Source organism: Suncus etruscus, chromosome 6 (assembly GCF_024139225.1).
Source record: "Suncus etruscus isolate mSunEtr1 chromosome 6, mSunEtr1.pri.cur, whole genome shotgun sequence".
NCBI lineage: Eukaryota > Metazoa > Chordata > Mammalia > Eulipotyphla > Soricidae > Suncus > Suncus etruscus.
In genome coordinates, this window is record NC_064853.1 from 43,666,124 (window position 1) to 43,693,882 (window position 27,759).

Consider the following 27,759-nt stretch of genomic DNA (forward strand, 5'->3'; position numbering starts at 1 on the left):
TCTCATCCTTCTCCTCCTCCCTTTCCTCCTTCTTTTCCTCTTTATCCTCCTGTTTTTCTTCCTTCTCCTCCCCTTGTCTTCCTCCTCATTATCCTCCTCCTCCCTTTCTTCTTATTCCTCTCCTCTTTTTATTTCTCCTCTTCCACCCATTCCTTTCTTTTTCCCTTTACTCTCCTTTCTTTCACTTTTTTCTTTCCTCTTCCTCATCTTCCTCCTTCCTCCTTTTCTTTTTCTATCCTCTTTCTCTTCCCAACCCCCATTTTCTCTTTTGTCTCCTCACTTCCCATTCTGACTGGAGTCTAGGGAGTCATTACTGCTACATTTCTCTCGTTATTTTTCCTTTTGAATCACTTCCACCTGCTAAGACAGTTCTTTTTCTCCTTCCTCCTCTACTAGTCAGTAACTAGCTGGGATGGTGGCAGCTGCCGGGCCCCATCCTATCTTTAGGCAAGCCTAGAAAAAAAGGAGAGGAAGTGCCCAGTAACTTCCTTCAGGGTCCCTGTCCCTGGCAGGGCTCAGAATGACCAGGAAGCAGAAGGTTTAGCCTCACCTGCCAGAGAGGCAATGCTGGGTCCTCTACTTGGGCACAGAAAGATGTCTCTGGAACCTGTTCCTAGTTTTAGCAGTGAAAGTGATGAGGAAGGGTTATGTTCTGTGCAATGCTGGGGAATGATCTGGAATAAAGACCCTGAAATATCTGTTTAGAGGGTGTGCTGAGGGGCATTTGAGCTGGAAAGCTGGAGGGGTAAGGCTAGGCTCTGGGCCACCCCTAGAAGGCTGGACTTAAAATTAGTAGAGTTTTTCCCAAGACGCCCCTGTTGTCTTCCTGGAGGTGAAGGAGAAGCCTTCACTGCCCTCCCCCATGACTGACCCTCTGGTTTACTTTCTCCTTTTCTTCCTTTGCTCTTGTATAGCTCTGTGTCCTTCTTTCCTTCCCTCCCTCCTTCCTCATGTCCCTCTCTCTGCTCTTCCTCTCTTGCCACACCCCTCCTTCCTCCTGGCCCTCTCCTCACCTCTATGTGTTCCCTTTTCTCAGGTGCTCAAAGTACTTGGAGGACGTAAGGGTGGGTAATCTTCCATGGTCCCAGATTTCTGCCCATATTTAGCAGGGAGTAGAGGGTCCTGAGTATGAGTGATGGACCCTCTGGTCTTTAAAAACTACGTATAGAGGAGCATCTCTCCCCATGTTTGGGAACTATCGTCTTGGGTCCCTGAGAGTGCTTCGTGGCAAAAGGCAGCCAGAATGTCCTGCTTCTGCTCAAGGTTACCTCCAGAAGTGGGTGCAAAGGCAGACCAGCTGCAGCTCCCTAAGGCTCTTGCTTTCTGTTAGCTACAGGACACTATGCACTGTGGTGAGGGTGATGGAATTATGGGATTCACCTGAGGTCACAGTCGAATTTTAAGAAGGTCACTGTGTGTGGCTTGAGATTATGGATTTGTGTATACTATTGTCCCCAGCTAGTAAAGTTACTCCAGGTTCAGTTTGTGACAGACTCAGTTTTCACCTCTGCCAGAGGGGGGTGCACAAACTGACCCGTTCCTCCCACAGGTTCTGTGGGATCTAAGACAAATCATCTTGATGCAGGATATCAGGGCATCCATCTGTGAACTCCCTAAAGTTTTTGGGGGTATGGTGGGTGCGTCTTTGGGGGGCAGAGTCATGATTTTAATTAGTTGCTAGAGGGGCTTCCCCATACTGAGGAAAGTTTCGCCTAATGGAATAACCAACAACTCTTTGAGGAAAATACTTATTCCTTTGAAGTTGTCTGGGAGAGGGCAAGATGTGGGTGACAGGTAACAGGTATCTGCTCCAACTCCCTCTGATCCTGGGAGTGTGAGGTAATGGAGGAAAGGACAGTTTGCATCTCCTGCTCCTACTTATTGTGCTCTCAGACAGTGCTCAGGTGGCCCCTGACTGGCCAGGTACAGGTTGAGGCTTCCTCTCGTGGAAGCTCTGGAGTAAGCACTGTCTCCCTTCATGGGGCCTGGGATAGAGAACTTCCCCTCCATCCTGCATGGTCACAGTCAGAACTTAGAACACAAATGGCTGCTTCTGGCTAGAGGGGAGCCAAAAGCCCTGAATAGGCACAGCCTTGGAATTCCAGTGCTTATACAGATGCCTAGCGGGACAGCCTTGAGGAAGAGAGAACACATGATGCTCCTCTGAGGTTTGCTTAGTCCTCCTGGAAGGAGAAAACACCAGCGGGTGGGAGTTCTCAGTGCTGGGCTTGTGGCTACAGTACCCAGTTTTAGCTGGTTGGTGATGGGGAGACAGAAGGATGTGCTCCAAGTGTCTCAGGCACAGGCTTGTCCTTGGTTTCCTCTCTAGCCCACTATCCCTTCTTCAGTCTCCAGGGTACCAAGTAAGACTAAGATGGAAGGAGAAGGAAGTCGGAAAGGGTTGTCTAGGCTACTTGTGTTGTGTGGCCATGGCTCCCTTGATAGGGTCAGCAGTGACTTTGAACCAGGGTGGGACAAGTAGTGCTCTGTGGGTAGGGCTGAGCAAAGGAAGTCTAAGGAGGGTGAGTACTTAGCACCAAAGTACTGGGTAGCGAGGACCATTGTGCACTGGTTTGTGATTCCTATCCTGCTTGGGGATGATGGCTTCTCTGCCCCACCAGGGCCTCCTTTCTGCATTTACCCCATAAACTCTGGTTTCCCCCCCCCCCTTAGCTCCAGGAACAGGCCACTTGCTCTGATTCTCAAGACAACACTGTCTTTTTGTATCCTGAGCTGGTGGGAATAGGGACTTTGTTTAATGTTGGGAGTGAAAGCTTTGAAAATGGGGATTGGCAAAGATGGATGTGAGAAAAACGAGTGTCCTGTGGGAATGGTTGCTGTAGGCTGGTGTCATATGCTATAGAAGGGGGTTCCACACTTGTGGGTACCCCAGGAAGAGACCACGTGTCTGCCTGAGTGTGCATATTATCCAGAACCTCGGGTTCTCCTGGCCTGCCACACCCCAGGGAACTGGAGGCCAAGGACAGTTCTGATTTAGATTCAGTGCATTGAAAGTAAGACTTCTCCCTTTCTCCATTGGCCCTGCTTCATCATGGGGCACAGGCCATGGATTTCCAGGCTTCTCTGCCCACAAACTGGTATGCTCTGAGCTCTGCTGATCCCTTCTGGCTCACAGCTACCACTGCTGCTTCCTATGTACCGCAGCCAGCGCTTGCAGTCCTTCACCTAAATCTTTCTTGCTCATCTGAGTAACTGGCTTCCTAAGAACAGCTCTGACTATTGAGAGCTCGTCAATGTTATCCCTTTCGTCTTCAGTGTCAGAAACACACTCCCATGGCTGACCTCTCAGACCTCCTTTTCACACTACCCTGACCCTCTTATTCTGGTCCTACACAGCAACTCCCAGTTCTCTGTCCATATTTCACTCATTCCCATCAATGTGCCTGCAATGTCGCTTTTCTGCCACCTTGGCTCCAGACCTATATTAAAAGGTCAGAATTAACCCGCCACCTCCTCCTGGAAGCTTTCTCTGCTCCTCTCAGCAAGATGATATGGGTCCTCCCATGAACTTTCCCGACCTTGCATCTTTCTTCACCAATCTTCATTTTGTAGGTTTATGTTTTCAAGGTTTCTCTCTTTACTCCACTGGAGAGCACCTTGAGGACAGTGGTCATTTCTGACATTGGACATTGGCATCTTCCATGGCTTTCTGACAGGGCCTCATATGTAGTAGGTACTCAATTAATGCTGCAAACCGGTATGTGTGCATGCATGAAGAGATGAGTGAGTGGCCTTGCTAATGCTCACAGAGTGGAATGGGAGGGAAATGGGCCTACTCAGAGAATGTTGTTGTTATTCCAGATGTTGGCATAATTACCCTATTTGAGGTCTCTGTTAGGATCAAGGAATCTAGGGGTGTGCGGGTGTGGGATGTGGCCTCATGCATATGAATATCACAAGACTGGTCAGGAGGTAGGCTAGGGAAGCTCCATGCTTGTCTCTAGAGTCAGGAAAAAACTCATTTTGTTGTGTATCCGCCTTCCTCTAAAGGAGCAGCTCCTTTAGCAGAGATGACTGTGCATGTGGATTTTGTAAACAAAGATTTTATGTTGACAAGTTGAGTCTCCCACCTGGCAGAATAATGGCAAGCACCACCTCTGCTCAGTGCCCGGGGTGGGTGGCATTGGGTGGCGCATGTTTGAGAGGCAGCTTGTCTGCCTTACTAAGTGTCTGGTGGGACAAGGTTTCTCGGCAGCGTACTCTGTGTCTGAGCTCAGGTCCCTGCCTTGAACTTCAACCTGCATCTTTCTCTATCACATTCTTTCTCACTTCTGACCACACATCCACCTTTTATTTAACTTTCTTCAGAGTCATTTTTCCATGTGGGGCTGAGGTTGGGGGGCTCATCTCATCTAGAGTCACCACCCTGGATCTGAAGTGTGGGGTGGACCGGTCCCTGGGGCCATGGACCATTCACCTCTGGCCACTGGTATGGAAGGAAGCAGTGGGGGCGGGGCCATTGGTTTGGGCGGCACGCCTCCTCCCCTTTTGCACACACAAGCCAAGTAGGATCCCAGTAACCCCACATGTCCCAAAAGAGCAGGGTCTTAAGGTGTCTCCCCAGCACCTCTGCCCTGAGACTCTGCCCACTTCTGCCTTCCTGTGATGATCTGTTGCTGTATGTGCTGTGTTTTTGCCTTGTAGTAACTCAGGTTGGTGTGTCGCAAGGGCATAATATGTGTCCAGACCCTGGCATACCTGAAAGGGGAAAAAGACTAGGCTCGGATTTCAGGTAAGCTCTGTTTGGGAACTTTCTGATTATAGGAAGAGTGGGTGGCCTGGTTAGAGGGGAAATGGTAATAATAATCCTGGAGGTAGGCCATAGATATTGATGTAGACAAAAGAACAGAAATTTCTGGAGAGTAGCAATGATCCATGGCTCTCCTGGGTCCAGTCCTGAGAATGAGCTCCTAAGCATTAAGTGGGAGGGAAGGGCTGAGATGAGTCTGCTACCAAAACAATTTAAGGTACACAGGACTGTCATCATCAGTAATGACATGTCAGCAGGCAGCTCATGCCTTCCATAATCTAGGAGAACAGAGGTCTGGGAATAATTGGTGTATTTTGCAAAGTTTCTAATGACCCAGGCATTGTCTCATAATCTTCCATTTTCATTAAAGTTTATGGGTATCATCCACCCACTCTTAGCTGCCCTAATTGATACTTATCTCAGAGGATTGCTGTTTTGCTCACAAAGTCACCTTTTAACTCAATCCGAAAACCATCAATGGCCCAAATAAAACAAAGATGAAGAGCAAATATTCCTTTCTACGGAGATTTTAAGAGCAAATCCTGTATAGCAGAGATTATGGGCCAGCAGTGATACAAAGTTTAGTGTGGTACATTCTATGGAAGCAGGAAGAACTTGGCCCCATGAGAAAGCTCACAGACACACCTTGTCTCCCAGATTAGGATCCAGCGTCCAGTTCACCTGCAACGAGGGCTACGACCTGCAAGGGTCCAAGCGGATCACCTGTATGAAAGTGAGCGACATGTTTGCGGCCTGGAGCGACCACAGGCCTGTGTGCCGAGGTGAGGGCACCCTGGGAAAGGGGGGCTGCCAGAGAGATGGGCTGGGCAAGGAGCATAGCACCTTGTACCCAGGCTCTCATCCAGATTAACTCACTATGCTTCCATGGCTCCCTAAGCCTCAGGATCTGCATGCATTCATTTAGGAATCAACTTTGCATTGGAACGTCACATCTCTTTGGTATCAAGGCCTGTATTAACATCAGGCCATACAGAAGTGGGGAAGCTAGACATGGTCCCAATCTTGAGTCTTATAGTCTAAGGGGAGAACCAAACTGCATAGATACAGCTTGCTAGTATAATGCCTAAATATTGCAATATGCCAGATTAATCAAATGTACTAAGCCACATAGCTACAGCTTTCTATTGCAATGTCCAAACATAGCACAACTAAATTTAGCTCAGGAAGGATGCTGCCTTGATTTCCTTTGAACCCTCCATTATAATACATAGACAATATGACTCTTCTTCCCCAGTGTCTCTATTTCTTGGTATATCCTGGACAATTGGTAGACCTATCACTTTGGGAAGAATGCTCTTAGTCAGGTAAAAGAAAAGTGAACCAGGGTTTTAGACTCTTAAAAGGAATATTTGTGGTTTTCTCCTGGCCCACACAAGGGCAGCTCATTCCCAAGAGCCTCACCAGCCACTTTCCCAGTCACTTTCCCATATCTGCACTGTGGTGTCCCCTTTGGTCAAACAAACAAATAACCTGAGCTGTTTGTGTCCCTGGCTCAGGTGAGCAACTGCTCCTATAGTAGCAGCATCTCTGGCCTCACCCCGAGGGAACCAATCGATACTGTGTTATTGGTCCCTCTTCTTCTAGGCTTCCAGCTCTTGTCCAGAACTCAGTGTAATTGTTCACTTTCACCCCATAATTCATATATGGAAATAAAGGTGTTTGGCCCACTGTAAAGTTAATGTTCTAGATCTTTCCAGGAAGGATGAAATTCTTTTCTTTCCTCAAACATATGCCTGAGAATGAAAGCAGAGTAAGGAGTTCACGGTAAAGAACTAAGAACATTATTTCAGAGAAAAGGGGCAAAGATCAGAATCTTACTCCCACACCCCTTTGATTTAATATATTGATAAGAAATCAGGAAAGGGTCTTAAAAATATCTTTCAAATAAGCCTTAGGTACATTCCTTCTCCTTCAACTTTGAGGTGGCCATAGCCATGGTCTACACTTAATATAATTTGCATTGATACTGATGTTAGCCTTATTATTTCATATTCCACTAAATCATTTTAAAAAAAATAAAACAAATCATTCTGGGATTAACTCTCAGTTTTCTCACTAGCTTGCTAGCAGTGGGGAATGGGATCTATCCCTTATTTCCCTGGGCTGATTTTCTTCCTGAAATGGAGTTGTTAGTGATGACAGTGTTCATCTCATGTTGTGAAGGTCAGAGAGCATTGTGGATATGGAAGCACACTGAGTTGGGAGGTGCCAGATGTCCCTGTGCTGGATGCCAGTGCATCAGGCAAGGGCATCTGTTTCATTCACTGTCTAGAACAGGGTCTGGCATAGAGTAGGTACCCAATAACAAGTGCTGAGTGGATGATTCAACAGATGAATAATGGAACAGCACAGAACTCAGATTCTGGGGAGCCAAATAGCAACTGTGTAGAGAGGCATAGGATGATCAGGGGAACAGCAGACTCTTTCCCATCTGTCCTTTCCAAATGCCTTCTGAGAAGCCAGAATAATGATGTCTTTAGACTGAGGTGGGATGTGATCTCTCCCCAGTACCTTTCCGATGGAGGTCCTTTGCTCTAGAAATGATGGTGGTCCATCTGTATGCTCAGCATGAAGAAGTGGAAGTTCACACCCAATCAATGGGCTCTTCTTTTCCTCCATGCACACGTTCCTCATATAGAACTCTGATGGTACAAACCATGTTCTTCTCTGCACTCACTTACACTATGCTTTTCCACCATTCTTATACCATGCTCTGTAATGGAGAATCAGCGAAGAAATCACAGTAAAATGAGCTGACCAAACCAGGTTCAAGACCAGCCATCACCAGTTGATGATGTCCTGATATCCCCAGTTCAGTTCCTGGGGACATTCAACCTTCTGTCCTTGCAGAGGCATTTTTTTAAATATATTTTATTTAAACACCTTGATTACATACATGATTGTGTTTGGGTTTTAGTCATGTATGACTTCAAAATGTCACTATGAGACTCCATAAACTGAAGATTTGTCCCCACCAAAAAAATATGCTGACATGTCTGGGAGGCTCCTGAGCCCCTTTGGTGGTTTCAGCTGCTGAGCACTGTCAGGACATGATTTCCAAAACTGGGAGAGGAAGAAATTTCACCCCAGAGCCTCTGGTGGTTACAGCTTCCTAAAGAACCTGGTTTTCTTCCAGTTCTGTTCAGTCATGTTATAGTTATAGTTTTGGTATCACTCAGGTTTGTTCTGGACCACAGATCTACCACCTCCAGCTTGTAGTCTAGGCAGCTTCTTCCATCTTGCTTTTACCACTTGTCTCATGTGAGAGAAGCTGACTCTGCTGAGCTGGGCACAGTGGCCAGTCTCTTTATGGGCAGGAATGTGTGTGGACCTAGCAGAGAGGGGATCCCAGTTGGTTCACCATCGTGATCCCTCCCCAATCCTGTGCACCCTGAGGTCATGTGAGGGAGGACCATAGAACAGCTCTGGGCCTGTGCTTGGCTGGTCTCTCCTAGGCTTCTCTGATAGCCCAGGGCCGAGATCCAAATGACATTTTACTTTGGCAGTTTTAAAAGTTCCCCTTTTCAAATCTCTTGTTTTTAATTAGCCAGAATTATAATTCTAATGAAGATTTTATTTCTAAGGAGAGTTTATGTGATTCCCCACTTTACAAGTAGAAAAGGACTAAACTTTCATTTCCAAGGTAGCTGCACTAATAAGCAGTTACTAAAAGATTGTATTCTAAAACAGACACACTGCCCTATCCATTGGTATTGTTTTCACACTAATGCATTTAAAATATGATTTTATTTTACATATTCATTTTCCACCCTATTAATTCAACTAAAACATGAGGCCTGGCAAATAATAGGTTCTCGATAAAACATTTGAGGACGACCTGAATGAATCAGTGATTGAAATGAATGAACAGTAAGCGAGGCATCACATTTGGAATGTGGAATCAGGCCAGTATTCTCAGGTCTTTCTCTCCATTCCCACCCAGGAAACAAGCATCTCCCCTGTCTCCAGATGAGGGTGAGACAATGTCCAATTCTCAGTCAGCCCCATGGAGAAGTAGCCCTACTAAATAAAGGTCTTATTTAATTACTATTGCATGGAAACTCAGTATTCTTAGCTGTTGAGAAGCCCAATAAATGCAGAGTTTCTATTATTGAAGTCCAGGCAGTGGTGGAATTTCCCACCTACCCAACACCCTAAGTCACACCTTAGGCCACTTCCATGATACCCTGAGACTCTAAGAAACCCAATCTGTAAAACATTGAGAATGAAGAGACCCTAGTGTCCAAGGAGATCTGGAGATCTTTTTTATGATGCCCCAAAATTGGTTGTGATGGAGCATAGATGCTGAGCTCCAGGCTAAATGAGATGTGGTTATTAAGTCATAGAGTAATCCTCAGGAAATCAGACATTGATTTTTTTTTCTTTGAAATAGTGGGTAAAGCCACTAAGTATAAACACACATGTTTATTATACATAATGACCATCTGATATAAATATATACATATGCATGTAAATTTTATGACCTGTCTATCAAATCTGTTTACTTTTGTTAATTATATATCAATATGAATGTAACACTGTCATACATTGGGAACATTGTTACAACACAGGGGCACTTGTTTCTGGAGTACCTCTCTTTTTGGTATTCCAGACACAGGACTCAAAGAGCCAAGTTCAAGTTCTGACTTGCTATTACCTTGTGGGTTGGCCCAGAACAAATTGTTGTAGTGCTCTGTATTTTCTCCCTTGTTGCTATGAAATAGGATTGAAATGTGGGGAACAGGGCATACACCAGCCACCATGCAAATATTAAAGGCTTGTCTTCTTTCTTGGTGCCCTTCACTGGCTCATCTTCCTGGGCCTAAGAACAATACAATCCAGCACTCAGTTCATTTTTCACTCCCCTTGCTTAGTCCTCTTTATCTCCCCTAGCCTTAGCCCCAATACCCCCCTCTCTTAAACTTTCCAATTCTCTTCTCTAATAATTTTTCTTAGAGGATGTACTAACAGTGCAAGACGAGTGATTTTGAACCCCTCTCTAATCACTGGAAATTTTCTACAAGTCAATAAAAAATGTTGCTGCCTTAACTGACAGCTTTCAGCCACTTGTGCATGGACCTTTACTTGTCCACAGCTATGAAAAGGTTGAAAGCCACTGTGCTATATTATATGCCCATTGCTCCCTGAGTCTCCTGACCCTATGTGCTGATGGTAAAGTTTTCTGTTATTAAGTGATTTATACTTGTATAAAGCTTGTAGTAGACATTCTTCATCACTTCTTTTTGAGGAAAGTAGCAATATCTATAGTTCATATTTTGTTCAACTTGGATGGACTTGCAAGAAAGTAACCATAATGGTGGGCATGGGAATCTATCCTGGGTAAAGACAGAGGAGAAGACTGAGAGCAGGTGGGTAGAGGGAAACTGTTAAGTGTTTGTGGAGGGAGATCTAGATCAAGGTTTAAGAAGAACATAGAAAGAAGTAGTGAAGAGTGGAGCAAGTTCTCCACTGCAGAGTGCTACAAAGGAACAGTAGCCTGGAGTGCAGGGGTGGGGCTTCGGTGAATGTCACCATTGGTTCTGAAGGAGGTGACAGCACCAGGTAGGGCTTGTTGGTTTCATAATTGATGTGGGATGGGTTCAGAAGAGAGTGGAAAGAGTGAAAAGGGAGTCGGTCATAGGAGGGGATACAGCATGGTGTCAGCTGGGAACAATACAGAAGCACTTTGCTTCTAGAGTACCTCCCTTTTTGATGCCAGAATTGGCTTTGGCATGTGTTCACCCAGAATCTCCCATTGGTGACCTGACATCTAGTCTCCATCCTAGGACATAGAAGTGTTCGGAAAAGTAGAGGGGTGTATGTGTGTGGCGGGGGGTGGGAGGGAATCTGCAGTGCTTAGACACCAAAGGTTCCAGCAAAGTCTCTAGAAAGCTCACTAGCTTGAGCATTGTATGGGAAAAGGAAGAACAAGGAACAGAAACAGGTCTGTTCCTTGATTCCTATATTGTCTGAGCACCTACCGTTGTGTCAACTCCTGTGGGGTACATCAGTTACCATCCATCTGTTAATGGGATCTCATAGGCTGGCTGCTCAGGGGGAGGTCTGTCTGTCTGTGGAACCCCCTGACTGTATCCAGACAGCAGAGGAGAAAACATAGCTGATGTTCTATTCTGCACCTATTTTAAGGTACTCTATGCTAACTGTCTGCAGATTGTAATATTTTAATTAAACACCTCTAAGCCCTTAAAGTGGCAAATGCCTTTTTGACCTGTTCTTTCTAATTACCTTCTGCATGTTTCAACAGACTGCAAATACCTTCTAATTCTTGGAAACAAGTATAGGATAATTTGAGTCAGAACCAGAAGGATTTTTAGTAACAGAAGCTAACTTTGTAGAAGAGGGACAGAGGGGTATTCACAGGAATTTGTAAGGATCTTCTGTGGGGCTGGGGTCTGAACCCAGGAATCCTTTTTGCAAGAGGACTTACTGGGATTTTATTCCTGATCTATTGACAGGGTCAAACTCTAATGAGTCTAATCTTGTCTGTCTCACATCTTGCCATAGATAAAGATGCCTCAAGAAAAGTAGAAAATTATCCTTGGGCTTGGGAAACCATGAAATTCCTTTGGCAAAGGAGTGGCCATTTCCATTCCCTTTGGTGAATTCTCAGGCCTAGGGAGAGGGACCCTTCAACCCAGCCATCTCATACGGGTTCATCTTTACAGTGCTTTACTGCAAAGCCATCATCAACCCCATCTTCCAAATGAGCAAACAGTTCTGTTCTTCCACCAGCTCCAACCTGCTTTTCTGGAGCTGATTCACATCTGTTTTTCCCCTGCCAGGCCCTTCTGCGAGTAGAGATTGTGTCATAAACATTTTTCTCACCTCACACTCAGCCTGGCCTGTAATATGCACTCAATAAATGTTGGGATGAGCGAGTGTGGGAATGAACACAGGAAATGAAAAAAGATTGACTCTGTCCTGGAGCTACAATTCAGGCCTCCCTGCCTCTGCCTCTCTTAGGAAGGGTTTCCTAGGAAAGATTTATCCCTGCCCTGTCCAGGCTCAGAGAGGAGCAGAGGAGATTTGGTGCCATCAGAGGAGATTTCATTTGACATACTTAGGCTTCTTGCGTTGGCTCACTATTTCTTTACTGTTAGGCACTTTGCCTACAATTAGGATAAATTGCTATGTGGGCAGCGACAGAACAGGCTCATAGAACTCTTTATTAAAATAGCTGAGCGCTAATATTGAAGAATGAAGTGGGGAGAACTAAAGAACATGGTTTTTTAAAGAAAGCAAACACCTAGGTACAATGTAGTACCTTAACTGTTATCAATCACTACTTAATCTAATTAGTTTAGTAGCTATTTTAAAGAGCTTAATTAGATTAAGCTGTGATTGATAACACTTTATATCTACTTGAGGAGGGTACTTCTTGTAATTCACCTTGAATCTTTCTGCTCCCAGTTACAAGCCAGTTTCAGACCGAGTGTCAGGAAGGGCTCGGCATGGCCCAGAAATTATACTGCATGTCTGGCCCCAAGCTGAGTGTAGGATTTGGCAGAGTCCCTGAACACAGACATTCTGAGACCTTAAATGGGGTGACCGTAGTAAAGACATGCTGAGATTCTGCTTCAGGAAGCCCAAGAGCAAATGGGGAGAGACAGACAGGCCAGAAGATCTCAAGCCTGCAGGATGGTATAGCACTAGGGTCCTGGACCCATTTTGTTTGAGGACATCATTAGGAGCTCACACCTCTTCATCTCCCTAGGCCGAGTCTGGGAAAGGGCCCTGAAAGCTCCTCACTACCCCCAGAGTAGCAGGTGGCAGAGTAGCAGCACATGGACTGCCAGATACCATGTCTTCCTTTGGAGCCTGCTAGAGAAGGAATGGGGCATCAGAAGCTCTGGGGAACAAGGATACAGACTCTGTCTCTCCTGGGGCAGGGAAGACAGGTACTGGACTTCTCTACACTAAGAGGCTTGTCTTTTGTCCTCTCTGCAGCCCGCATGTGTGATGCCCACCTTCGAGGTCCCTCGGGCATCATCACCTCCCCCAATTTCCCCATTCAGTACGACAACAATGCGCATTGTGTGTGGATCATCACGGCACTCAACCCTGCCAAGGTAAGACTCTCGAAGTAAAGGGCAGCACCAAAGGCCAGACTGGACTGGCCTACCAGGGATTTCCAACCTAGAATCGACAGCAGACAAGTCTTAAAAATGTTTGTTTGGTTGGTTTTTTATTCAATGCTGAGTAGATGATAAACAAATACCTAGGTAGCCATCTCCCAACTTGGAAAATAAAAAAAGATACAGTGACCTTACCTTGATTCTGTACTTATTATTCTGCTTTTCCTGACACATAGCATGTAAGTAGTATCGCTAAAATCCATTGTTTAGTATTCAAGCAGTTGAACTTCATATAAACATAATCATGTTGTCAGTAGTCTTGACATTACTCAAAATTATGTTACTAAGATTTACCTGTGTTGTGTTTGTGATTGTAGTACTACTCTATACATTTTTTTCATGTTGGTTTCCTTCTCTTTATTTTTGCTAGGAAATGCCCTTTTTGTTTCTCATAAATTTTATGAGGAGCTTTTTCCAAGATCCACAAAATAGCCTGTGGGAATATTTACTTTAATTATAGCAAAATTACAGATCAATTGGAGAAAAATGGATATCTTTACGACACTGAATCATCAAGTCCATAAGCGTGGTCTATCTCAAGTTATTTAGGGTTTCTTGAATAACTCTCAGTAAATTGTGTAATTATTTTTTCCATTAGAGTTCTTATAAATTCTTAATATATTTGTGCCTAGCTATCTTGTTGCTGCTGTTATAAATCATATTTCTATATTTTCATTTTCTACCTGTTTCTTGCTGGTGTTGATAAATGCAATCAAGGAGTCAGGGAGATAGTTCAAAGGGTTGTAGCACATGCCTTGCATACCTGAGAGTCCAGGTTTTCTCTTCCCAAGCAATGCCAAGTGTGATCTTGGTGTTACTCAAGCATTATCATGTGGACCTAGAGACTCCCAGCACCCTGCCAGGTCAAGCCCCTCTGACAGCTTTCAAGCACTGCTGGATAGACATTGGAGAGAACCATGAGTAAATAAATACCAATTCACTTTGATCATTTTATTTTTGTATATTGCAATGTTCTTGTAATTATTTAAAGTATGATAGTTTTATTTTCCTTTCAAATATATAAAGATGATAATTTGGTTCCTTCCTTTCAAATCCCTTTTCTTTTTCTTTTTCTTTTGTTTTCTTTTTTTCCATTTTTGAGCCACACCCTGTGCAGCTCAGGGGTTACTCCTGGCTATGCACTCAGAAATAACTCCTGGCTTGGGGGACATATGGGATGCCGGGGAATCGAACCACGGTCCATCCTAGGTTGATGTGTGCCATGCAAATGCCCTACCGCTTTTGCCACCGCTCCAGCCCCCCTATACTTATTTCTTGTTCATTTTCTGTTCTGGCTGGAGCCCCAAGTATAATGTCAGGTCATTGTACTGACTATTCTTGCCATGATTTAATGTGAACTAGAACTTTCCTGCTTCTTTACCATTTAAATATCATGTTTGCTGAAGGTTTTTGTTATTTGGTGGTTTATTTTCAAAAATTCACAGTTCCTTTCTAACCCTAGCTTGCTAAAAGCTTTTATTGTGAATGAATATAGAATTTTACTCGTTACATTTTCTCTATTGATTCTTATCTGATGTTTCTCTTTTTGAATTTCTAAAAATAGTAAATGACTTAGGATGTTTTTTCTAATGTTAAACTAATTCTACATTTTTGTGATAAACCCAACTTGGGAGATTCTTATGCATTCTTATGTTTGATTTTCTAATGTTTTATTTAGTAAGTTTCTTTTGTTTAGTTAATGAGATTCCTCTTTTCATATTAAAAATGAATTGCTAGATATTTTTCTAGATTTTTATGTGAAGAAGTGACTTGCCTCATAAAATGATTTGAATAGTGTGTCTTTCTATTCTTTGGAGTTATTTGTACAAAAAAAAAGGCAGTAGAACTATCAAGTCTGGTACTCCTTTGTTGGAATATTTTATTTCCCCTTCCCTTCCCGTCCCCTTTGTTGGAATATTTTAAGTTAAATATTAATTAAGACTTGATGATAGGGTCTAGAGCAGGAGTCTCAAACTCAATTTACCTGGGGGCCGCAGGAGGCAAAGTCGGGGTGATCCTTGAGTGCAAAGTCAGTAGTAAGCCTTGAACATTGGAGGGTGTGACCCAAACAACTAAAACAAAACAAAACAAAAAAGATTCCTTTAAGGCAGAGCCACAAAATGCTGTGCAGAGGGCCGTTTGTGGCCCGCGGGCTGTGAGTTTGAGACCCCTGGTCTAGAGAGAGAGTACAGGCACTTTCATTCAACCAACCCTATATGTTCTCAAGCACCATATATGGTTCTCTGAGCATTTCCAGGAGCACAGAGCCAGGAATAAGATCTAAGCATTGAGGTACAGTATAGCCCAAAACAAAACAAACAAGAAAAACAGAAACACAATGACTAGTGGATTATTTAGGTTACCTTTTATTTTATGAATTCACTTTACTGTTTTCAAATCTATTACATATAAAGATTTATGTTATCTTTTTTAAGTATCTTTATTTAAACACCGTGATTACAAATATGATTGTAGTTGTATTAGATTTATGTTATCTTATGTTGTATCTCTATTTTCTTCTTTACTTCTAGTTATGTACCTTATTTGTATTGGTTTTCATGATTTTATTATTCAAATACTTATTTCAATATATTTTTCTCTTCTGTTCTCATAATTATTTCCTCAATCTATTACATTCTTACCTTTTTTGGTTTGTTTTGTTTTTGCGCCACACTCAGCGGCGCTCTGGGGTTACTCCTGGATCTGCACTCAGAAATCACTCCTGGCAGGCTCGAGGGACCATATGGGATGTTGGGATCAAATCAGGGTCCACCCCAAATAGGCCACTTACAGGGCAAACACCCTACCACTGTGCTATCACTCCAGCCCCACATTGTTATTTTTCTAATTTTTCCTTCTCAGCTGTTAGATCAGCTATCTTTTGGGTTTTGGGTTAAATAATTTTTTTCTTTTTCCTTCAAATTTTATGATAATTATATTTCAATCACATTTAAATATTTAGATCTATTCACTTTTTTCTAAAAAATTTTGGTCTATAATCCTGTAGTTTTTACAAACTGTATTTCTATTATAGTTTAATTATGAATATTTTCTGGGTTTTGTTATATTTTCATTTTTTTATTTGGACTTATTTAGAAATACTTCTTAATTTTCAGACAAAAGAATATCTTTCCCATATGTTTTTTACTAATTATAAAGTTGTGATTATAGAACATTGTGTGTATTTGAATCATAAGATTTTTTAAGATGTGCTACTTGGATCAGTAGTGTTAACTTTCTCATATATTCTATCTGGATTTTTTTCTAGGTAAAAGTTGTTTTTTTAAAGAAAAAGATGTGTGCTTTTCAGTCTTAAGCTCTTATGAGACCATTACGCCAACCTTATTAATTGTGTCTATATCTTTACATCTTCATGTGTCTTCTTGATCTATCAATTGCAGAGGAAGCCATTTTAAATCACCCACTGTGATAGTGGATGTGTCTATTAGACCTAAAAGTTCTGTCAATTTTTGTTTTATATATTTTGAAACTGTCTTAATAGAGAATCCAAGTTGAGAATTATATATTTTGTTTGAAATTTTTACTTTTCCAAAACCAATTATAGAATGAGTCTATCTGTAGTAATGTTTTGACCTTTAAGCTTTTCCTCCCCAGCTGTTACATCAGCTGTTACATCTTTGGGTCTTTGGTCTAATATTTTTTTTCCTATTTCTCTTTCGATTTTTTTACTTTCTCATAAAATGAGTGTGTCTACATATATATATGTAGTATAATGATGAATTTTTAATCATCTACCCTGACAATCTTTCCTTTAACTTCAACATTTAGACCAGACAATAATTCTGTTCTTACTACCCTAGAAATATTAATATACTTGCTTAATAAATTCTAATGTTAAATAGTGATTTTTTTTATATTCCTCCAAAATAATCAGAGATCTAAGAACACTGTGACTTATATTTCTTTCTCCCAACTTAGACTGTATCATATGTTGTGTTCATGTTGTCTGACATTTTCTGACAAACATTACCACATTGTTTAGCAAAACCAGCATCCACTTGAATTTCCTGACATGGCTTCCACTTAACCATTTACTAATCCTCTATGCACAGTAGTTATTCCTTTGGAAAGAATTATGACAAAGACCCCATGTTAAAAAAAAACACATTTATTTTTGGTTTTTGGGCCACACCTGGTGGCACTCAGGATTTACTCCTGGCTCTGCATTCAGAAATCACTCCTGGCAACCTCAGAAGATCATATGGGATGCTGGGGATCAAATATAGGCCAGACATGTGCTGGCCCCCTATATTAAACGTTATTTTCTTATTGATGCAAGTGCACTTATTGGTCTGAAAATATCTGTTTCCACTTTCTTCTCCAAAGAGCACTGGTATACCAGATGCATGATTTTCAGTCAGTTGAGGGTTCCTGCTGCACACCACTGTCAGTTCATTGGCCTTCCTGTGTAAGTGTTCCCCCTCCTGGTTTTCTGGTCTGATTCTGGTCTTTCTTGTTTGTCATTTCACTATCTGGAGTCTATTTGTGGCCGTTTGGGTATTTATCCTGTTTGTAGTCATGAACCTTCTTGAATGTATTGGTAGTTTCTTTCACTTGAGGGAAATTTTAACTGTTATCTTTTTCAGCTCTTCTTAATATCTTTCTCTTCTGCTTTTGGAATTCTGGTGGTATATATTATATATTTTTATTCTATCTTCTGAGTTTCTTCTATTTTTCTAAGTATCACTATATTGACTGTTTTTATTCAGCTACAGCTAACCACTATTGAAATTACTAAATATTTATCTTTATTTATTTTTTCTTTTCTTTTCTTTTATTTATTTATTTTCATTATGTTCCTGTTCTGGAGTTAAGATTCTGCTTTAATTCTTTAACTATATCAAACATTCCTATTTTATTATCTGTGCCAGCCAATCCTCATGGCCACTATTTATGAGTATCTTTCTGTTGCTTGTGTTCCTCGCCTCTCACTCCCAACACTGTACTTCCTTCTTGGTAGCTCATTTTTGCTGTGTGGTTGGAATCATACACTTTGTGGTATTTCTTAGAGCCCTGAAAAAGGGAGGATTCTTAGAGAAGCATTTTCATTTGCTTCTGACTCCTGCCTGGGTGCTTTGCCAGCCAGGGAACCTCTTTAGACTAAATTATCTATGTGAGAATTTCAAATCAAAGCATGTGCAAACGCGGAGGTTTCTCTTTCTTGTCCAAAAAATGTCAAGGTTTGAAAACAAAAAAACCAGCCTGCATCTTCACCCTTTTAATGAAGGTAGCAGAAAAACAAGCTTATTTTCAGTTTATACTCATATTGTGGATAGAGGTTTATGTATCCTAGGTATATTTAGGAGTATTGTAGTCAATCTGCCCATCTTGATAATACTGGCCTTCATCTCCTATCTTTATTTTTCAAGAGAATGCCAAAATCAAAGCTCAGTGCTGGAGAAATTATACAAAAGATAAGGCATTTGCTTTGTATGTGAGTGGATCCAGGATCAGTGCCCAACACTGCATATGATTTCCAAAGCTGAGCACTGAGCAGAGAGCCAGGAGTAAGCCCTGAGCACCATTTTGTATGGACCAAATTCCACCACTACCCCCCCCCCCCAAATCCTAAAGCTCTACCATAAGCAGTTTGAAAAAAAAATAAAAAAACTCAAGACTAAAACCAGTTTCCTGCTCTATCACATTTGGGACTCCTACACTGATTGTGTTCGGTGTTCTTGACTGTTATTACTATATTCATCTGCTCAGGCTGCCATAACAAAATACAACAGACTGAAGGCTTAAACAACAGACATTTATTTTCCTAGAGTTCTGTGGGATGCAAGTCCATAATCAAAGTGCCAGCACATTTGGTGGTTGGTAAAGGCGCCTCTAACACATTACCAATTTCCTCTTCCATTGTCCTCATGTGGCCTTTTTTTCCTTCCTAAGAACTCATGTTTTCTTTGCCTCTGCTGAGGATAATGACTGAACCCAAGTCTTGCTCACCCTTATGCCTGACTTTACTTGAAGCCCCTGCCACCAGCATTTTGGGCTCAACAGAAATTTTTAGGGGATATGTAATTCAGTCCAAGAGGCTCTCTATATAGCTGATTAAAACCTTATAGGCTCTTTTCAAATTTTATTCAACATTATTAAATTGTCCAGTCAAAGACCAAAGTATTCCCAGGACCACATTTCCTGGATCAGTGCACCCACCTAGCCTCTGTAGGACTTTTTATAAGGAAAGAGTAACATCTGGGCAAACCATTTGCTTATTATGAACCTAGTTGGTGAATAAGGATATTCAAGTCACATGGGTGAGGGTAGGGGATGTCCCTTGAGTTTACTGAATTGGTGATTTTGAGAGTCTTTCTTGAACACTATTAGAGATACTAGTCTGTTTTCTTTTGACTATGAATGACAGTGTAGTTCAGGGAGTTTTGGTAAGGTCTGAGAACTTCCTGAAAGAATGATTTGATTCACCACCTCCCAGATGGCTTATCTTTGATCTGGCATGGATCAGGTATGGAGGTTAGTGGTCCAATAACAGTCACTGTCCCTGCAATCTTCTAGATTGCTCAGACCCTATGAAAGACATTCCCTCCAAGTTCAGCTCAGGAGGGCATTCTCAGTATTCGATGAGTTTTGAGGGGTTTCAGAACTTATTGATGATTCCTATTCTGACTCCACATGGTCAGAGAACCAAGAGTATATCATGCAGAAAGGAGGCTACATATGCATAGATTCAAATTTTAGAACTGATGGACAGGAGTCTCCTTAAGACACACAGTGGCCCCAAAACTGTTGTGAGCTGGCCCCAGAAGGCCAGGTATATGCTTGGACCATAAGCAGAGCCCTGTATTGTTTCCTTCAGCAGTAGGCTTGAGTTTCTTTAAAATCATAGTACACTCTATGAACTGAGCATCATTGGTTCATCCTCATAGTATGCTGTCTGTCCATGTGCAAGTGGGAGGGAAGATGAGCTTAAATAACTGAAACAGAAAGACTAGAGCCAGTGCTGATGGAGGGGTAATCAGGATGCCAGGGAGACCTGGGCAGGAGCTACTAAGAAGAGCAAGGAAAGCTGATGGTGGTGACACCAGAGTAGGGTCTTTGAAGGACGAACAGATTTGGGAGTCAATGGCTCAAAATATGCAAGCATGAAGGTTTGGAAAAATCTCTCAACTGAGGCACCCAGGTTGGTCAGAAAGAGCCATAAACATAGTAGACCCAAGTGCTTGGCAAAGAGGGTTGAGCTTTATCCTGAAGGCAATTACCCTTAGGTACTCAAGGGTTTTCTTGGCTCAGTTCTTGTGGGTCACTTTTCTTAGTGTTTGGCAGATCCTGGGCTGCCAGGGAAGAAACTCAGGCCTCCCACAGGCAAAATATGCTTAAAACTATAGAATTATCTCTCCAACCTAGTGAATTAAATGTTGAAGAGTATATGGGTTAGGTTGTTGGTAATTACAATAATAACTATATCCTACTGTATACCTATTATATACTGAGCTAAGCCTTCTCTATAAATGATTTTATTTCACCCTTAAATAGCACAGTTAATTATATTTTTATTGTCCCATTTGATGGATGAAAAAACTAAGTCATTGATAGTCAAAAGATTAGGAAACTTAACTGTAGTGTCTTGCCAGTAAAAGACAGTGCCAAGATATAAAGCTAGTCTTTCTGCTCCACCACCATGCGTCTAAATAGCTGTAAGGTAGAACAAGGTCTTAGAGTTGATGGGAGCATGTGTGAAGGAGAACACTGGGACTAATATTCAGAAGAGAAGAGGCCACTTCTTCTAACCCAGACCAATAGCAAGAATATCTGAGCTTTAAAAAATTTACTCTGACAGTTATGAGAAGATTAGAGGGGGTGAGAACAGTTAAGCCAAGACTTTGAAAAGGTGAGGCAATTTGAAAGAGATGAAGAGAAATCATTGTGACTTGGTGGTTGATTGGATATGAACATGGAGGAGGAGGTGAAGGGTAACTCGTTTTTCTGACTTGCTCCCTTGCAAGATTTGGCAGAGGAGGAGCATGCACTGCAGCAGTTGGTGGAGAAATATGGGATGTTTGAAATACCTCTGGCTTGGCCAGTTATATTTGGATATGCTGATTGGAAACTGGATAAATCTGGGTTCAGGACAAAAGAGTACTTGCTATCTCATTAGCACATGGGTGAGACTAGAAGCCTAAGGAATGGGCAATCCTTTATGGACAGAATAAAAATAATTGGATATTTTGAAAAGCCTTTGTGGCAGTATGCTTCCAGACAAAGGGATCCAGTGAAAGACACTGAAAAAAAAAAAAAAAAACCACAGTTTAGGTAAGAGATGGGAGGGAAAGAGGATGATATGTGAAGGTAGGATATTTGCCAGCTGATATATCTAAGTCTTTCTAGAAAAACTATGAAAAGATAACATTGGCTTTAGCCCTGAAGACTTCCACAATCCTGGGGTGACTCTATACAAAGGTTCCTGTTGGGAAACTGGGGTAGGTGCCTGAGGACTTTCCTGGAATTCTAGCCCCTGGTCCAATTTCTGCTGACTAAGCTGGGAGGGAACTGAGGATGTCCTGGTGACTAGACACAGGATGTCAAAAAGAGAGTCAATACACTGGTGCTGAAAAAGCCCAGAGTTGGTATCATGATGCCAGTGCTGGGCTGCACCCTTCACCCAGTCTTTCCTCTGGGCAGCTCAATGGACGCAGAAGAAATAAAAGGAAGCTCTGTGTGACATAGTCTGTGTCAGTGGCACATTATTCTGGAGAGCATATCCTTAAACTTTGCTCCTAGCCACAATAACACCCTTTAAAACCTCTGCTGGCAACATCCAGTCCCAGATCCTTCCCTTGTCTTCCAGGCAAACATCTCTCCTTTTTTCCTCTCTCCTTTTGCATCCCATACACCTCATCTGAGACTCCTTTCTTTCCCCTCTAGTCTTGCTCCTTCCTCTGTTCCTATAGCACTTCATCAGTCCTTTCATTGGCAGGCATATCACATTTGTACAATGTTTAGAATATTCTGTGTTCCTGAGTAATCCCAAATAGTGCTCTGCAGATCTCTTCTGCAGTGAGCACAGTACATGACACAGAAGGAGAGCTCAGCCTGTATCTGTTCTCTTGTATCACTGATGAAAGAGACCTGTCCAAGTCAGGGAGTACCCTTGGGTGTGACTCCTCTGGGTTGGAACCAGGGTCTCTTCCTGCTCAGGCTTTCTGTTTGACTGAAATTCCTGTGGGCAGGAGTGTAACACATACCTGCCTCTTTGCCCCCCGCCTGCACACATCTGCTTACCATTGCAGCTTCTCAGTTTGAACTCGAGACAGATGATCCAATTTGCATGAGCTGGACTACATTGAGAAAGTTAATTCACCTTTTTGAGAAATGAAGGGAAAAGTTGGCAGAAGAAAGCAAGGGGGGCGGAGGGTGGATTTGGGGTAGGGACAGTGAGGATACCATGGAGAAGGAAAGGACAAGGAAGAGAAGCAGCTAGGAAAGCTCATTTCACAAACTGAGATCCCTAAATTATTGCCTTTTGATTATTCACCTCCCGAGGGAGGGTCCACACCACTCTTTCCTTTGTAGATTCAGAGAACTGAAAAAATAACTAAGTCAGCCATTAACAGCTAGTACAAATGTTCAGAATGCATTTGGCCCTGGGTCCATTCACTAACTCATTCAACAAACATCCACATCCACATACATGGATACATGCACACACACCTTTTCTGTGTGTGTGTGTGTAGGCTACTGGAGTCAGGGAGCCTCCCATACCTTTTTCCTACCTGGGCACCATAATGGCCTTTGTTGAGTCCTTTCTTTCCACACTTGTCTTTTTTTTTTTTTAAAAGTCATTAGAATCAACTGTATTTATCTATTAAAAATCATTTTAAATATAAAGACACATTTAGATGAAAAGTAAGTTAACAAATTAAAAATATAATAAAACAAATACAATTAAAACAAATATCTCTTCCCTGTTGCCTAGAACTATCTATGGCCTCCATGTTTCCACCCACCCTCTGGTCCTAAAGACCGGCCATGCCCATTCCCCCAGCCAGGATATTTTGTCTCATGAATCTGTAGCACCTCCATCTCCTCATCCTTTTGTACTGTGTCTTCCCTCTACTTGGTACAACACCATTTTTAGATCATCTCTCCTAGACCATGATGCCCTCATGCCAATGGCACCTGCCATTGCTTTGGCACCTGCATTGCTTTTCTAGAGCCTGCATATGTTAACTCAGATGACAACAGGAACAGAAGGCACCATCAGTGGTGAGTGTATAAGGCAGTGAAGCTTGTGACCAGAGCTCCAGAACTTCTGAATGTTTCTTATCTCTCTTGCTAAGCTCTTTTCCTCGCCCACCTGAAAAATCTTACTCTGAATTACTGCTGAAGCCCCTCATTTTTTTATTTATTTATTTATTTATTTTTGGTTTGGGGGCCACACTCAGTGACACTCAGGGATTACTCCTGACTATGCACTCAGAAATCACTCCTGGATGGGAAACCATATGAGATGCTGGGGGTCCAATCATGGTCTGTCCTAGGCTAGTGCAGGCAAGGCAGATATCTTACTGCTTGCACCACAACTCTGCCACCTGAAGCCCCTCTTATAACTCCTGAGAGTTCAGATATTCACTTTCCCTCCTGGATCTTCATCTCACCACCCCAAGAGCTACCTCTTCAGCCTTCCAGGCTCCAGGCAGCAGCCCCTGGAAGTACTGTACCAGTTCTGTCCTCACATTGAACTTTTCAGTCTTTAGGAGCTGAAAATGCTCCTGAAGGAAGAAAGCAGGCCTGGAGCAGCACCTGGCAGAAAGAGTGCTAGTCAGGAAGGGTAAGGAGCCATAGAAAAACTAATTTTTATTCTCTGAACTGTATCCTGAGGATCAAAGCTGGCCGACTTTTCTGTGGTGCCTTGGAAGCTTTTTTTTCCCAGTCAAACAGGCATTAGGTTGTGATTGTGTCTTCTAGAAAACTCCACAGGAACTTCAAAAGAACTTCACAAGAAGGCAACTTGATCTCTGCCTTACATCTCTATTCCAGATTAAACAGGGAGAAAATCAGGGAAATGCCCCAAAGCACCCAGAATTCAAGTCTCACTGCTAGAATCCTGTCAATGGAATGTGAAGCCAGGCAGGTCTCCTGCCTGCTTCACCCAAATAAAGTGGGGGTTTTGTTAAGGGTGAAGAGAGATGGTTATAAAATCCACTGCTCTCTGTCACAGAAAACCAAAATAGGATTCAGTAAGAATAAGAATAAGATTTAGTTAGATCTTGACTGTAGCAGTGCCCTGCCTACTCTGACTTCTCCACCTCTGCTCATAGTTCCAGAAATATCTAAAGAAATATCAGGATACCAGAAACTCCACTTATAAACTATTGCTGTAGTACAGGAGCCAGCCATTTTTTATACAGAGCTGGATAATTAAAATTTTTGGCTTAGAGGACCATGTGTTTTGGTTGCACGTTCATATTTGTGGTGGTTTATGTATTTGTTTTCTCAACACTTTGTAAATGTAAGAATGTGTGTATCAAAAAGCTTGGAAACAACAAGTGTTGGCGAGGATGTGGTAAAAATATAACCCCATTAACTGTTTGTGGAAAAGTTGCCTGGTTTGATCTTGATAGAACACAGTGTAAATGCTTCTAAAAAAAAAAAACTAACGGGCTTGGGAGATAGCACAGAGGACAGAGCACACTTGTACACAGCCAACTGGGTTAGATCTCCAGCATCCCATGTGGTCCCTGAGCATCACCAGAAGTGATCCTTGGTTCAGGGCTAAAACCTGATCATCACTAGTTGTGAACCAAAAACAAAACCTCAGTGTCCTGCCTGCTCCGCCTCCGGTAGGTTGAGGGCCCTGTGAACTCTGACAGTTAGGTCCCATGCCAACTGCTAGAGTCCATGAAGCCTGGAGGCTGAGCATGCAGGACACTGACAAGATATTTTAAGCCTTTTTAAATAAAGAAGACAGTGGCCTTATGACAAAACCTTAGGCCAGGAGAGGAAGAAAGGGGAAAAGAGAGAGCTGGGTTTGGGACCAGATTAAGGTCTGATTGAGGGCCAGGTAAAAAGAACAGGTATATGGGGCCGTCGAGGTGGCGCTAGAGGTAAGGTGTCTGCCTTGCAAGTGCTAGCCAAGGAAAGGACCACGGTTCGATCCCCCGGTGTCCCATATGGTCTCCCCAAGCCAGGGGCAATTTCTGAGCGTGTAGCCAGGAGTAACCCCTGAGCATCTAATGGGTGTGGCCCGAAAAACCAAAAAAAAAGAACAGGTATACAAAGTAAAGAATAAGTAGTCCAAAAAGATACAGTCAAAGATCTGTTGAAATCAGGGAGAAAAGTCATAGCCAGGAATAGAAACAGTTCGGTCAGATTGCTCTTCTAATTGCCTCTTCCAACTGCCACTGACTCTCCACATAGAGTCTCACTGTGTGTGTGTGTGTGTGTGTGTGTGTGTGTGTGTGTGTGTTTATAGCTCCAGCCAGCCAATGACAATTGATTCAATTGATTCAGGTCATTCAGGTCTTTCTTAAAGGGTAGAATTCTTTTATGGCTGGTGCTGGACTGCTGCTGGGCTAATATAGTAATGTAGGACAAGACACCACCAGATGAATGATGAAGGAGCTGTGGTCTGTATACACAATGCAGTAACATACAGCTGTAAGAATCAATGAATGATGCAATCTCTGGGATCTAAATGGAACTGGAGGGCCTCCTAGTAAGTGAAATAAGTCAGAAGGAGAAGAATAAATGCTGAATTATCTCACTTATCTGTGTTCTATAATGATACAAAATGAAGGTATAGACAGTAATAAATGAAGAAAAACCCTCAATTTTTATAGTAAATTTGAGATTACTAAGCAGAGAAGTAGAGATGGATGGAGGACAAATAGAAGTGAGCCCAGGACAGTGGTGGAGGCTCTAGAGCTCTTTGGTAATGAAGGTGAAGCCACTTTGCTCACACAAACCATGAAAGTGAACATTATTGTAGCCATATCACTTAAAGTACAAAAATAATCATCTTAATTTGGCAGGAGTTTGCGAGAGAATGTAAGAATGCTTTCTAGGTTAGGGATCCCCTTAAACAGCTCCCACAAGTCAGGGGTGGCCTGAGGATCATGCAGATCCTACTCTGAAGGCCCCTGGGCCAGGAGAGTTGAATAGAGCAGAAAGATGAAAGGCCACCAGGAACAAACAGCATATTCCTATTCTCTTGGACTCAGATGACCCCCACACTGCCCAAAGGTGCTCAGAGCCTGTGAGTCTCTCCTGAACTTGGCCACAGCCTACAGCAATGCCATTTCCCCTCCAAAATCAAGGGTGGTTCTCTGGGACCTATGGTATGTATTTTGCACTGAACCTATCTCATGACCCAATTCTAGAAAAGGGGTTCAGTCTCAGGGACTCCCCACACCTACCAGATGCCCCTTTCTGGAAACACAAGGCTTCTACTATTCCCTCCCTCCTGCTCCTGGAGTCTGTGCCACCTGCACTGTGTCTAACCCTTCCTCATACTATAGCTTCCATTTGTCCCCAGCTTACCTATCAGTCAGACACTATTGCTTCCAGTGGCCTGGCAGAGGCCCACTGCAGACCCGGCCAGTCTGTTATCCTCCATCTCTTGTTTCCCTATTCCCTCCTAGTTCAATGTTTCTGGGATAGAGCCCAGACCCTGCTGCATCCTGCAAAGCCAGCCTGCCCAACTCCTCCAGGCACCCACCCAGCACCTCTCCCTTCTTTTCCAGCCTTAAACACGGTATCTGCACTGGAGCCCTGGCATTGATGTTATGCTCTCAACTTAGGCCATTGTGGCCGCTGGCAAGAAGCAGCTAGCTCAGTGCTTGGCACAGGGCAGGTGCTCAGTAATTATGTTTGACATGATGAGGTCATTATTCTTTTACCTAATGGGTGAAGTGGGTGTCTAAGCCAGGAACAAATGGGCCTCTCTGATCACGTCTGTTTCGTGGACTGCCACTCTCCTACCTCCAAATGCCACTTGTGAGCCTGATTGATCTGCATGTTCACTAATGAGTCATTCCTGAATCCTGTCTTTAAACAAAGGCCACAAAGCCCAGGAGGGGGAGAGAAGCACAAAAAGACTATGTACAGGGTCGTCCCTAAGCTGCAGCATGGTGAATGGGGAACAGGCTACTTGGCGTAATTAGCCTCTGTGATTGGCTCCAGCACTGTACAAAGTAGTTCTCGTCGATGGCTGATTGAGCCAGTGATGCGGATCATTTTATGGCTCTGGGTTCCGACCTTCAGAGCCATCCATTCCCATTACAAACCCAGTCATCATATGCTCTCATTTGAGGAGGTGACCAAGCTAAGCCAGGGCTGGCTGGTGCTGGTGCATAGGTGGAGGAGGCTCCTCACTCCCTGCAAAGACTGTGCCCCTCCAAACTAGAACTCTGCTCATCTAACAGCAGGTGTTTTCTGAGTGCCTGCTGGGCAGCTAAGTGAGCATGGGGACCCCTCCCTCAGGACCCCAGATTCATGGGAATACTCCAAGGCAACAGAGTGGGAAAGAGCCTAGCCTCTGGCTTTCTGGTGAGTCCACTTCTAACACTTTTCTGTGTGACCTGGAAAAGTTGAACAACTTTATGTCAGAGTTTTCTCTTTTTTTACCAGAGAGGGCTTCAGAACAGCTATTTGGAGTCTGACCTGGGTTGCTCTGTGTCAGGTTCTCAAAACAGAGCCCAACACATTGAGTTAAAAAATCTTCCAGAAGAGAAAGGTCGAGGTCTGCATCTAAGATGCTCATATGCCAGTATGGAGGGTGCAGTCCTAACTGTATGCCCAATTCAGACTGTTTATACAGAGAGTTACTGT

General features: G+C 42.9%; 1 protein-coding gene across 1 annotated transcript in view; it reads left to right on the forward strand.

The window, feature by feature from the left end:
• Nucleotides 1-27,759, forward strand: part of CSMD2 (CUB and Sushi multiple domains 2) — a 638,485-nt gene that overhangs the window by 314,643 nt on the left and 296,083 nt on the right. The window contains exons 8-10 of the mRNA XM_049775147.1: nucleotides 4,666-4,753; nucleotides 5,429-5,553; nucleotides 12,761-12,882. Of these exons, the coding sequence (XP_049631104.1) occupies nucleotides 4,666-4,753; nucleotides 5,429-5,553; nucleotides 12,761-12,882 (335 nt within the window). The remainder of the gene's footprint in view (nucleotides 1-4,665; nucleotides 4,754-5,428; nucleotides 5,554-12,760; nucleotides 12,883-27,759) is intronic.